The sequence below is a fragment of the Mobula birostris genome, chromosome 5, assembly GCF_030028105.1.
Source record: "Mobula birostris isolate sMobBir1 chromosome 5, sMobBir1.hap1, whole genome shotgun sequence".
In the NCBI taxonomy this organism is placed as follows: domain Eukaryota; kingdom Metazoa; phylum Chordata; class Chondrichthyes; order Myliobatiformes; family Myliobatidae; genus Mobula; species Mobula birostris.
In genome coordinates, this window is record NC_092374.1 from 207,176,579 (window position 1) to 207,190,629 (window position 14,051).

The following is a 14,051-nucleotide window of genomic DNA, read 5'->3' on the forward strand; positions in this document are numbered from 1 at the left end:
GCACAATTTACATATTACTATTTAACTATTTATGGTTTTATCACTATTTAATTATTTATGGTGCAACTGTAACGAAAGCCAATTTCCCCCTGGATCAATAAAGTATGACTACGACTATGTGTCGGTGCTGAGGCTGGCCGTGCGCATGCATCAGGCTGTCGCGTCCCGATTTCCACGATGTCGGGTGAAAGGCAGCCTTGTTGATTTTTGGTGAATGAGCAATTTTATACGAATATATAACCCCGAACTTTGCTTGCATTCTGTAAGTTAGCGCATTTTAATTCGATTCAGCGGAAACAAAAGTGCCGCTGTAATGCACCGTTTGCGCTAATTGGAGGTCACAAACAGACAGACAGAGCATGAGAGTTTTAGTAGAATAAATAAATATAGATAGATATCGGCCTCTGCGGTACCAGCTGTTGGCTCTTAAATCTTACACACCTCTATCAAGTCACCTCCCATCCTGCTTGGTTTCAAAGAGTAAAACCCGAGTCTGCTCAAACCTCCCTCACACGACACGCTCTCAAATCCGGGTAGCATCCTGGCGAATCTTCTCTAAAGCTTCGACATCCTTCCCACACTAAGGTGACCGGAACACGACACGATATCCCAAGCATCACACATCAAAGTTGCTGGTGGACACAGCAGGCCAGGCGGCATCTCTAGGAAGCGGTACAGTCGACGTTTCAGGCCGAGACCCTTCGCCAGGTTTGTGACCTCCAATTAGCGCAAACGGTGCATTACAGCGGCACTTTTTTTTTTGGCTAAATCGAATTAAAATGCACTAACTGACAGAGTGCAAGCAAAGTTCGGGGTTATATATTCATATAAAATTGCTCATTCGCCAAAAGTCAACAAGGCTGCTTTTCACCCGACATCGTGGAAATCGGGACGCGACAGCCCGACGCAACCGCACGGCCGGCCTCAGCACCGACACACAGTCATAGTCATACTTTATCGATCCCGGGGGAAATTGGTTTTCGTTACAGTCGCACCATAAATAATTAAATAGTAATAAAACCATAAATAATTAAATAGTAATTTGTAAATTATGCCAGGAAATAAGTCCAGGACCAGCCTATTGGCTCAGGGTGTCTGACCCTCCGAACTTTAGTTTGATAGCCACAAGCAGGAATGACTTCCTATGACGCTCTGTGTTGCATCTCGGTGGAATGACTCTCCGGCTGAATGTACTCCTGTGCCCAACCAGTACATTATGCAGTGGATGGGAGACATTGACCAAGATGGCATGCAATTTGGACAGCATCCTCTTTTCAGACACCACCGTGAGAGAGTCCAGTTCCATCCCCACAACATCACTGGCCTTACGAATGAGTTTGTTGATTCTGTTGGTGTCTGTTACCCTCAGCCTGCTGTCCCAGCACACAACAGCAAACATGATAGCACTGGCCACCACAGACTCGTAGAACATCCTCAGCATCGTCCGGCAGATGTTAAAGGACCTCAGTCTCCTCAGGAAATAGAGACGGCTCTGACCCTTCTTGTAGACGGCCTCAGTGTTCTTAGACCAGTCCAGTTTATTGTCATGCACACAGCCAGCCTCAGCAGCGACACCTACTGGAGCAAAAGGGCAGGGCAGCTCTGTTTCGAGGGGTCACATTCTGCTAATCACCATCAGCATGTGCAGGATTGGGACAGATCTAATTGCCACACATCAATAAGAGATAATTAAATCTTATTGTAATGACGTACTTCGAGACACCCATAAAACCCTTTGCTGCAGTCAAAGCACAGTGGTGACTATATCACGCCCATTTAGGAGAGCGCCAACCACATCATCAAGAATAATCAGCATCCTTTGGTGTTACTGCTTCGTATCTTCTATCCAGCATTAGGGTAAAAAAAATGGTCAGCTTAATTATGCTGCGTGGAAAGGGAAGGGGGACATTATGGTCAAGAGATAATGCCAAACGTCGTCGGGAAGCGGCACGGAGAGGGAGAGAAGAAGAATCGGATGAGGCCAGAGACTCCAGGATCAAAGAGTCAGGACAAAAAAAGACGAGAGAAAAAGAGACAGAGGAGGAGAGGGATGCATGTTTCCAGGATCAGAGTTAAACAGCAGAAGAGATGAAGAGATGGGGGATGAAAGGACTGCACATCTCCAGAATGACAACGAGAGGCACAAGGGTGGCAGATAAACCAGAAATGATGCCATCAAAAGTGTCCTTCGTTAAACGAGGAGGAGCCATATTTGCCTTGCTACGTGTTGTTCTTCTTTAATAAACTGAGGTTTACCACTTCAGTTTCCAAAGCAAAGCGATACCAATAGCATTCAGGAAAATTTAATGTACATTCTGGTCACATCAGACTGCACTACCCTTCTCCCAAAGGGTGTCCGAACGGGTCACCCCGTTGTCTAGTGTATATATATTAGTTCTTATATTTTACAGTTTAATATTATATATATATATATTCTGTCGCAGGGATAGAGTATCCTGAAAATTGTTTTACCTGCCTGGTGCCTGGGGGTTCGGAACAGCTTATCTGACCTGTAAAGGAATTTGCAATGGAAGGGGAAAGATGCAGTTGTCATGGCAAATGTGGGTACCAATGACATAGGTAGAACAAGGAAAGAGATTCCGCTGAGGGAATTTGAGCTGCTGGGGACTAAATTAAAAAGCAGAACCAAAAAGGTGGTAATTTCTGGATTACTACCTGAGCCACCTGCAAATTGGTACGTTGCTTCCTGGGTGCCAGTGTCCAGGGCACCTCGGATCGAGTCCTCAGCATTCCTAAGTGGGAGGGTGAGCAGCCAGAGGTCGTGGTCCATATAGGTAGGGACCAATGACATAGGCAGGAAGAGTGACGAGGTTCTGCAAAGGGAGTTCAGGGAGTGAGGTGCTAAGTTAAAGGGCAGGACCTCCAGGGCTGTGATCTCAGGATTGCTACCATGCCACCTGCTAGTGAGGCCAGAAACAGGAAGATTATACAGTGACTAAGGAGTGGTGTAGGAAGGAGGGAATTGGGGTTGGATCATAGGGCTCTCTTCCGGAGAAAGTGGGAGCTGTACAGAAGAGACAGTTTGCACCTGAACTGGAGGGGGACTAATGTCTTTGTGGGATGGGTTGATAGTGCGACACGGTGGGATTTAAACTAGAATTGCAGGGGGATGGGAACCAGAGTGCCAGAACAGATAATGGAGAGGTCGTGGAGACCGATGTTGGTAAGACCTCAGACAAATTCAAGAGTCAAAAGGGTAATGATAGTGTGATTTCTGTCCTGAGCTGTGTATATTTCAAAGGAAGAAGTATCATAGGAAAGGTGGGTGATCTCAGAGCGTGGATCAACACCTGGAATTAGGATATTGTAGCCATTAGCGAGACTTGGTTGCAGGAGGGGGAGGAGTGGCAGCTCGATATTCTGTTGTTTCAAACATGACAGAGAGGGAGGGTTTAAAGGAAGCAGGGTGGTGTTCCTAGACAGGGAAAATGTCACAGCAGTGTTCAGTCTGGACAGACTGCAGAACTTGTCTAGCGAGTCTATACAGATCAAACTGAGAAGTACGAGACATAGGACAACATTAATGAGGCTATATTACCGACCACTCAACAGACCAGGTATTTAGAGGAACAAACCTGTAGAGAGATCACAGACTGTTGTAAGAAACCTAATGTTGTTATAGTAGGTTATTTAAACCTTTCATATATTGATTGAGACTCCCACACTATAAAAGGACTAGATAGGATAGAGTTTGTCAAATGTGTTCACAAAAAGTTCCCTTAATCAGCATGTAGAAGCCCCAGTGACAGAGGATGCAATGGTCCATTTCCCCCAGGGAATGAGACAGGGTAGGTGACAGAAGTTTGTGTAGGGGAACACTTGGCACCTAGTGACCACAATGTCATTAGTTTCAAATGAAATATGGAAAAGGATAGGTCTGGTCCATGGGTTGAGATTTAAATTGGAGAAAGGCCAGTTTTGATGGTTTCAGAAATTATTTGGCAAGTGTGGATTGGGAGAGGTTCTTTTCTGGGAAAGGTATACATAGTAAGTGGGAAGCCTTGCAAAGTGCAATTTTGTGAGTACAAAGCTTGTATCTGCCTGTCAGAATAAAAGCTAAAGATAACAAGTGTAGGGAAGCTTGATTTTCAGGAAATGTTTACACCCTCGGTAAGAAAAAAAAGTGCATAGTCGGTTTCGGCAGGTAGGAAAAATGTGGTAGTTATGGAGCATGAGAAATACTAGGGAATGTTTACGAAATCTGGAGGGCTAAAAGAAGGTTCGAAGTTGCCCTAGCAGGCAGGGTGAAGGAGAATCCTAAGGGATTCTGGAGGTACATTCAGATCTGAAGGATTGCAGTGGACAAAATTAATTTTCTGCAAGATCAGAATGGTAATCCATGTGTGGAGCCTAGGGAGAGGGGGAGATATTAAATACTTTTTTGCATTTGTATTTACTCAGGAGACAATAGACAATAGGTGCAAGAGTAGGCCATTTGGCCCATCCAGCCAGCACTGCCATTCACTGTGATCATGACTGATCATCCACAATCAGAATCCAGTTCCTGCCTTATCCCCATAACCTTTGATTCCACTATCTTTCAGAGCTCTATCCATCTCTTTCTTGAAAGCATCCAGAGACTTGGCCTCCACAGCCTTCTGGGGCAGAGCATTCCATATATCCACCACTCTCTGGGTGAAAAAGTTTTTCCTCAACTCCATTCTAAATGGCCTACCCCATATTCTTAAACTGTGGCCTCTGGTTCTGGACTCCCCCATCAGCGGGAACATGCTTCCTGCCTCCAGCGTGTCCAATCCCTTAATAATCTTATATGTTTCAATAAGATCCCTGCTCAGCCTTCTAAATTCCAGAGTATACAAGCCCAGTCGCTCCAGTCTTTCAACATATGACAGTCCCGCCATCCCGGGAATTAACCTTGTGAACCTACGCTGCACTCCCTCAATAGCAAGAATGTCCTTCCTCAAACTTGGAGACCAAAACTGCACACAGCACTCCAGGTGTGGTCTCACCAGGGCCCTGTACAGCTGCAGAAGGACCTCTTTGCTCTTATACTCAATTCCACTTGTTATGAAGGCCAGCATGCCATTAGCTTTCTTCACTGCCTGCTGTACTTGCATGCTTGCTTTCAGTGACTGATGTACAAGAACTCAAAATAATCTGCAGATGCTGGGGTCAAAGCAACACTCACAACACGTTGGAGGAACTCAGCAGTCGGGCAGGATCCGTGGAAACGATGAGTTGACGTTTCGGGCCAGAACCCTTCGTCAGGTCCTCATCAACAGAGCCACCCCACCCCCTCTGCCCATCGGTCTGTCCTTTCGATAGGACGTATACCCTTGAATATTCACTTCCCAGGCCCTGTCCACTTGAAGCCAGGCACAGATTCTACAGAAGTGAGGCAAAGCGACACCAGCTTCATAGACCCTATACAGATGAGCATGTGTTTACTGTCCTGTGGCAAATCATGGTGGATAAATCCCCAGAGCCTGAGAAGAAGCTCCCTCAGACCCCATGGGAGGCAAGTGCAGAAACTGCCGGAGCCACAGCAGAGATATTTAAATCATCCTCAGCAACGAGAGAGGTACTCTGTCGGCTGCTGTTGTGGAGGGGTAGGATTGGCAGTTCTGCCAGCCAATGTTGTTCGGCTGCTCAAAAAAAGGTCTAAGCATAAACCAGGAAATTATAGGCCAGTGACTCTAACATCATTGGTGGGAAGGTTATTGGAAGATATTCTAAGGCATCGGATATTGGCAATTGGATAGACGAGGGCTGATTACGGATCGTCAGCATGGCTGGTGTGTGGTCAGGTCAAGGACGACCATCAGAGCTTGAGCAGGATCTGGGTCAGCTGAAAAGTGTCAGATGGAATTTAATGCCGGCAGGTGCAAGCTGTTTTCATTTCGGTAGGACAAACCACAGTAGGTCTTACACAGCGAACAGTAGAGCACTGGGGAGTGTGGTAGAACAGAGGGGTCTGGCAATAGAGGTCCATAATTCATTGAAAGTGGCGTCACAGGTAGACTGGGTCATGAAGAAAACTTTTGTCACATTGGCCTTCATAAATCAAAGTTTTGTTGTTCAAGAGATGGGCTGTTAAGCCATTGGTGAGGCCTAATTTGGACTATTGTGTGCAGTTTTGGTCACCTATTTACAGGAAAGATGTAATAAAGTTTAAAAGAGTGCAGAGAAAATTTACAAGGATGTTGCCGGGTCTGAGTTCTCAGGAAAGATTAGGACTTTATTCTTTAGAGCGTAGAAGATTGAGAGGGGATTTGATGAGGTATACGAATTATGAGGGGTATATTTAGGGTAAATGCATGCAGGCTTTTCTACTGAGGGAGGGTGGGACTACAACGAGAGGTCATGGGTTAAGGGTGATAGGTGAGAAGTCTAAAGGCAATATGAGGGGAAACTTCTTCATTCAGAGGGTCGTGAGTGTGGAATGAGCTGTCAACACAAGTGATCCATGTAAGCTGCAGGCAGTCCTGCGATGAGTTGGACGCTGACTGGCGACTTTTGCGACGCTGCTGGTGAGAGTCTCTGCCGTTGTGTGGAGAGGGGTGGGGGTGGCTGCGGGGCTGCTACACGGGCAGCAGATTGCTCTCTGTATTGTACTGCCCCGGCTCGCGTATCCGGACAAGTCGGACGCAACATCCATGGTTGACACTGACCGACGGAGACCTCACTGTGCTCTGCCTGACCTGCTGAGTTCCTCCAGCAGTCTGTGTTTACTGCTCCGGGTTTCCAGCCTCTGAGAATTTCTCAGGCATCAGGAGGAAGTAGTGCTAGTTCTTTTTCAGTACAGTACCTTTTTAGGGTAGGAGCGGGACGTTTAAATCGATTGCCTAGCCGGGACGTAATTGGATAATGCGGGTTACACCAGCCGTATTTCTCTGATCATTGGCTGAATTTGAACAAATCACATAACAACGCGGGGATATTCAATTTGAAATCATCGCGGGACTCGGGTTGCTGTGAAACAGGATCAGACGGTGAGTGGAGTGGAGCAGTCCATGGACCGGTGAGTGACCATTATCCCCGACACGCTGCGCTCCCTCTCCCGCGGATTGACCGCGTCCCTCACGGACCCGCAGCCCCGCTGGGAACTCGCTAGCCGCGGTAGTGTAGTGGTTCGCGTAGCGCCGAGAGCCGGGTTCAAGTCGCACCGCGATCTGTAAGGAGTTAATCGGTTCTGCCCAGGACCGTCCGGGTTTCCTCCGGGGAAAGAGGTCCTGGTTAGAAGGTTAATTGCTCACAAGGGTGGAACTGAGTGTCGAGGGTTTCTGGGGCGGATCTCTAAATAATTAGGGTTGGCGGTCAGTCTCTTTGCCAGGGTGAAATGTCAAATAGGAAAGGGCGCGGGGTATAGATGATGGGGAGTGGGGAGTGGGGAGGGGGCGTTGAGGGCAAGTTGTTTTACACAGTGATGGGTGCCTGGAACGGGCTCCGGGCTGGGGTGGAAGCAGATATGATTGTGGTGTGTCAGGGGCATTTACACAGACACTCACACATTAAGGGAACAGAGTGATTTGAATTGTTTACATTTGGGCGGGATTAGTTAAAACCGGCGTAGTGACTGTGTCCTGTCCTACGTTCCAGGTTCTTACAGCCCTGGAATTGGGAATCCTGTACAATCGGAATTCTGCCTACTGAAGGAACTAGAGCGAGCTGAGAGACTGGGATACCCGTGAGGATGCTGCACTCCGATGGGAAGGCAGAGAAGCTCCTGTGGATACTGACAGGTACTGGGAGATCCCACTCCGGAGAAGGGGCCGAGATGTGGGTTCATTCTGAAACACTGTGGTCTTGATGTCATATGGCTATCGGTATTGGGTTTATTAGCTCTGTCCTATGGTGTGAAATTCTGTGTTTTATTGCAGCAGTACAGTGTAAAGACATAAAAATTTATCGATTATAAAAACAAATAAAGAGAAAAACTAGTGCGGTGTTCATTGGAGAGTTCAGAAACCTGACTGAGGACGAGAAGGTGTTGCTGAATCATTGAGTGAGTGTCTGCAGGCTCCTGTCCCCCCTCCCTGTTGGCAGCAATGAGAAGAGGGTATGTTCTGGGTGCTGAGGGTCCTTCATGTTGGCTGTTGCCTTCCTGAGGCTTCACCTTTGATCATCTGCTGGTGGTTGGGTTGTGTTTGTGATGGAGATGGCTGAGTTTACAACCCTCTGTGGCTTCATCTGATCCTGGGCAGTTCCAGGTGGTAATGCAACCGATCACAATGCTCTCTCTGGTACATCTGGAGAACTTTTACTCCACTGGGACGTAGGCTATTGACAGCAACTCTCCAAATTCCTCTGACCTGGGCCAGTGTTCCAAGTTGTCTGCAGATGCAGTCGATCTTCAAAGATCCTTCCTCCATAAGGGATGAGGTCTTTGGAGCTTCTGTTGCTAGCCACACCACACCCGTCCCCCATGCCCAACCCCCATCCTTTCATAGCCGAGCTGAAACAGACTATGGTGGAGATTTGTATGTCTTTGATGACGTAACAAATCCTCTCAAACTTGTAATGAAGTAGAGCTTTTGGTGTGCCTTCTTCATGATTGCATCAATATCTTGGTCCCAGGATAGAAATTCCGAGATGTTGACACCCAGAAACTTGAAACTGCTCACTCTTTCCAATGCCTCCACCTCCCTGTCAGGCTGTGTGCTCCAATTCCAACCACCCTCTGCTTGAGCCTCTTTGAACTTGCCCCAGTGCGTGCCCTTTGGTTAAAGACGGCTCGGTTGAGTGGTGTTGCAACAGCAATGTCAGTCAGACCAAGGAACTGATTGTGGACTTCAGGAAGGGGATCAAACACCAGTCCTCATCAGGGAGTTAACTGTGGAAAGGGTGAGCACTTTCGAGGTTCTGGGTGCCAACATCTCTGAAGCTCTCTTCTGGGCCCAACATACTGGTGCAATCATGAATTGTCGTATCAGTTACGAATATTGACCATCTGGTAAAATGTCTGTCTTTGAATTCTGGCCTTGGCAGAACAATTGCCATTCACAATACACGTGTTAAAAGTGAATTGAAACTGCAAGCTGGCAACAGATGATACTTTGAAGTTGGTAAAGCAATTGTCCCTTAGTTGTTCAATGTGTTTCACATCTTTCTGTTATTCCTATCTCATCTGTCTCCAGCAACCCCGATGTATAGCTAGGGCTATACTCTTTGGAGAGAAGGAGGATGAGAGGAGACATGATAGAGGTGTACAAGATAATAAGAGGAATAGATAGAGTGGATAGCCAGCGCCTCTTCCCCAGGGCACCACTACTCAATACAAGAGGACATGGCTTTAAGGTAAGGGGTGGGAAGTTCAAGGGGGATATTAGAGGAAGGTCTTTTACTCAGAGAGTGGTTGGTGTGTGGAATGCACTGCCTGAGTCAGTGGTGGAGGCAGATACACCAGTGAAGTTTAAGAGACTACTAGACAGGTATATAGAGGAATCTAAGCTGGTGTCTTATATGGGAGGCAGGGTTTGATGGTCGGCACAACATTGTGGGCCGAAGGGCCTGTACTGTGCTATACTATTCTATGTTCTATAAAGGGAACCAAAGTTCTTCAAAGACCTTTCCTGAGTAAAAGTTCTGTCTCCAGACTCACCATCTCCAGGTAGATTACACATTGTCATGATCAACCTTCCCTGTCTCATCTGCAGGAAGCAAGGGTGGCTCCACATTCTGACTTCAAAGGTCTGGGTTGACCACAACTGCCCCAGGCCACTCTTGACTGGACATTGTCTTTATCCCCTCTCTTACCCTAATGTCCACAGTAGTGGCTATACTATAATAGGAGTTTTTCAGAAGATTTGGTGGCACCAAATTCTATCCAATTCCTACAGAAATTCTCTGCTCCCTGTAACGGGTGTGAGGATGATAACTTCTCCATGTTTTATTCCAGTCCTTCCCACTGTGGTCCAGTGCAGAGCGGCCGTGGCCTCCCCGGACTCAATCACCACCGTCCCTGTTGGTGGATCCGTCCACTTCCCCATCCTCCATGGCAGCGAGGACAAGTACGAGGTGACGCTGGGGAAAACATCCCCAAACCAGCTGAAGATCTTGGCCTGGATGTCAGACCGACCGGAGAGTCCGTATGTGATCCGGCTGTCCTACAGGAACCGGATTCACTTCCAGGGAGATGATGTTATCGAGATGCGAGGCATCAAGACGAGTGACCAGGGGACGTACGAGGTGCAGACAAACTACTTTGGGAGGGAGCTGAGAAACCGTGACCGTGACCAGTTTGAGATCCATGTTGTTGGTGAGTAGTTGTGTTAGAAAGCACAAGAGCACAGAAACAGGCCTTTCAGCCCATTCAGTCCGTACTGGATTATGAAAGTATCCTAGATCGCCACAGCATAGAAGCAGATATTCGGTCCATGTAGTCTGTCGAACTGTATTCTCCCAAGTTCCATTGACCCATATCTGGACCATAGCCCTCCTTACCCCTCCCATCCATGTACCATCCAAAATTTCTCTTAAATATGAAAATCCAACCCATATCCAAGGACTAAAGCCCTAAACTATTCAACCTCTCCCTATACCTCAGGTGCTCGTGTCCCAGCAATGGCCATGTTTTAGGGTCAGTACCCACATTTCCCAACTGTTTGACCCCACCATGAGACTTTCTGATCTCCAGAACACAGACACCACCCAGGTGACCCTGTCACTGTCTAGACCTTCCCTCTTCTGACTGTGACCAGCAGCAGGCTGTATCTCTCTGTTCTCAGATCTCAGCCCAATAACTGCTCCCTGACTCTGGAAATGTGAAATCTTGTGTAAGGTTCCTGATTCTTTTCCCTGGGGGAGAAGGACTGACCTCATTCTAAGCCCCTCCTGATTTGATACACCTCTATAAGGTTACTCCTCCAGGAGGAGCACAGCTTTGTTGTTGTCTGGAGCTTGTGTGCCTCCGTGACCCGGAGAGCTGGAGTCTGGGTTTCCATGCCAAACAAGTCAAAGGGTAGAGGTCAGACTAAAGCTGCACCACCGGTCCTCCAGGTTCAGGGGTTCAGCTCAGGGCTACCAACCCCACTCGCCAAATAAAACTGTTACGGAAACAGCAATGCAGAATCCTTCCACATCTGAGTGACAGAGATGGAGGACCTTCATTGTTGCCCTGAACACCAGCAGGTGTAACAGGAAGTAAATCAGTATAAAGTCACTCCGTAATCCAGGGAATAATGCCCCAGCCTGCCTATCCTCACCCTATAAGCCTCTTCCTCATCCAAGCAGGTCTTGGCCTGGAATGTCGACTCCATGGATGCTGCCTGACCAACTGAGTTCTCCTCCAGCTTTTTGTGTGTGTGTTCGTGTTGCTCACATCCTCGTCAATCTCCTCTGCATTTTTTCCACACCTTGTCTGTAACTACACCACCAAGTGTGGCCTCACCGACATCTTGTACAACTGTGACATGATGGCCCTCATCCCTGTAATCAACACCCTGACTCGTATGGGCCAGCACGCTGAACATCTCCTTCACCACGCTGTCTACCTGTGGAGCCACTTTCAGGGAACCATGTTCTTATCCTCCTGGGACGTGGACAATCCCCACAGCCCTGTAGTGTCCCTACCTCTTGGTTCTGGAGATTCGAGGGTTCTCTGTGTGGAGTTTGCACGTGTGAGCTCCCACCGCCCCGTCCCCACTTGCAATTGTTGGCCCAGTTTCCTCCCCTCAACCCCATGAAGAGGAGGGAGAGACAGAGTCCCTCTGTTGATCGGGGTCGACCAGCTGTCTATGAATACAGCAGCCACACCATTACAATACGGAGACCAAGCTGTCGTCCATGCAGCAGGCTCCCTCTCACCATCAGCTGATGAATCCAAAGGCATGGCAGAGACGGAAACAGTCTGACACCCGCGGCGTCGCTGGAGTTGCCAGTCAGTGCTGAACTGAAGATACAATCCGGTTCCGGATTTCTCCTTGGGGTTTACTCCTGAAGCCTTTCCCATGAGCGGGTTTGAGATCAGAGTTTTCCTTCTCCAATGTGAGCTGCCATTCACAGCTGAGGAGCCCCATCCGCCCGAAGCAGCCTGCTTGAAGGTGACAGTAACTGGTCTTTGGCTCTTCTGTGAGCAGAAATGATCGTGCTGGGTTTAATCGCTGAGCTGTATGTGAGAGTCAGGAGCTGGACTTGGTTGTCAGAGGCTATTTGAGACACGCCATTGGGAGCATTTAATAAATTGTGGAGTTTCTATCCTCACTACCCGCTTTCCCGGCTGTAACAATGTTAAGGAACCTCGACCAGCACCTGACTGAATCTTTCCCCAGTGTGTGGGTGACGGGTAAAATCTGTGGGGGTGGAGTGGATTTGGTTGTGGGAGGTTTGTTGAGGGGAATGTTTTCAAGAATTTAATGTTAATTCATTATGAAATCTCTCCTGGCAGAGCCGGTGTCTGAGCCAATCGTGGAGATCAGCAGGAATGCCTCCCACGTCACGCTGAACTGCACGGCTCTCGGAAGCGGACAGATCACCTATCGGTGGGAAAGGCAGACAGACGCTGCCGTTGGGAACGACACCTTCCATGGAGCCCTGCTGGTCCTGCAGAACGATGGGCTGAGTGGCCACACCTACAACTGCATTGCTGAAGATTGCTGCAGTCGGCAGATCAGCCTCCCAGTCTCTGCAGACTTCAACCCAGCCAGCAGTGAGTGGGACACAGTGGATGTGTTTCCAATACTGGGGGAGGCTCAGGATATGGGGGTGTTCATTTAGGACAGAGATGAGGAATTTCTTTAGCCAGAGAGTGGTGAATCTGTGGAATTCATTGGAGGCCAAGTCATTGGGTGTATTTAAATCGGAGCTTATCGGTCCTTGGTTATTCAGGGTATCAAAGGTTACAGTGAGAAGGCAGGAGAATGGGATTGAGCGGGACAATGAATCAACCACAGTGGAATGGCAGAGCAGACCTGATGGGCTGAATGGCCTACTTTTGCCGCTGTGTTCTAGTCATATCATCTCCTAGAGTAGGGTGTGAAGTGGGGACTGCTTGGAATCGAGAAAGTGCCCTGGGACCCGACTGGACAGGGGCTGGACTGAGAGAGGGGAGGAGGGAGTTCCAGTTTCCAGACACAAAGGTTCTGGTTGTGGGTTTCTGACCATGGAATGGATCAGTGAACTGAGGTTTAATGCTGTCTGTCTTTCTGTTCCCCAGAGTCCAGAAATTATTGGGCCAGTGTCCTCAGCTTTACAGTCGTTCCAGTCATTGTGATGTTAATCTTGGTTCTGTATCTGCTCAGGAAGTCTGTACCGATCGGTGAGTGTCCTCTTCACTGTCATCCCACTCTTCGTCTAGCTCCCTTTCATCCATTCCACCCCTGGTGTAAGGTGAGCCCGATGTTGGGACAACACACATGCAATGCTGGAGGATTCAGAGTGTCAGGGAGCATCTTTCTTTTAAATCTTTTTATTAATTTTCAAAATTATAAATTCAATAACAAAGTTGGTACAAAGAGATTGGAATAATCTTAATCAGCATATACAAAAAGGATTTTAAGTAACATAGGAATTATAGACTTCCAAACTCATAATGAAATTAGTCATAAAAAAGAAATAAAAAGAAAAAAATGTATATAAACAAAGAAAAATCCCCAAAAGAAAAAGAAAAAAAAACAAAGAAGAACAGAACAAAACAGGGCTCGACCAATATCTTGAATCAGACACATTCAGTAATGTCGTCAACTCCGCTCCTCTACTCATATAATTTAAGTTTAAAAAAAAGTTTTGGAAAGGTCAGATTACATCATATGAAAATTTTACATAAAAGGTTTCCAAGTTTCTTCAAATTTAACCGAAGGGTAAAAAAAATCATTTCTATATTTTTCTAAATTTAAACTTAATATAGTTTGGGAAAACCACTGGAATGTAGTAGGAGGATTGATTTCCTTCCAGTTCAACAAAATAAATCTTCTGGCCATTAAAGTAACAAATGTTATCATCTGACAGGCTGAAGACGACAAAGATCTATGTTCTACCATTGGCAATCCAAAAGTTGCCGTAATAGGATGGGATTTTAAACCAAACATAGAACTGTTGAAATAATATCAAAAACACCTTTCCAATATTTTTCC

The 14,051-nt window shown here is 47.2% G+C and overlaps 1 protein-coding gene across 2 annotated transcripts in view; it reads left to right on the plus strand.

Annotated features, from left to right (window-relative positions):
• The first annotated feature begins 6,940 nt into the window (after positions 1-6,940).
• LOC140198325 (uncharacterized) overlaps positions 6,941-14,051 on the plus strand; it is a 36,481-nt gene continuing 29,370 nt past the window's right edge. Inside the window, exons 1-5 of one of the 2 annotated variants that reach the window (XM_072259417.1) lie at positions 6,941-7,003; positions 7,582-7,724; positions 9,881-10,240; positions 12,368-12,628; positions 13,136-13,237. In XM_072259417.1, the coding sequence (XP_072115518.1) occupies positions 7,676-7,724; positions 9,881-10,240; positions 12,368-12,628; positions 13,136-13,237 (772 nt within the window). In that variant the 5' untranslated portion in view covers positions 6,941-7,003; positions 7,582-7,675. The remainder of the gene's footprint in view (positions 7,004-7,581; positions 7,725-9,880; positions 10,241-12,367; positions 12,629-13,135; positions 13,238-14,051) is intronic. The other variant, XM_072259418.1, reaches the window with a different exon arrangement.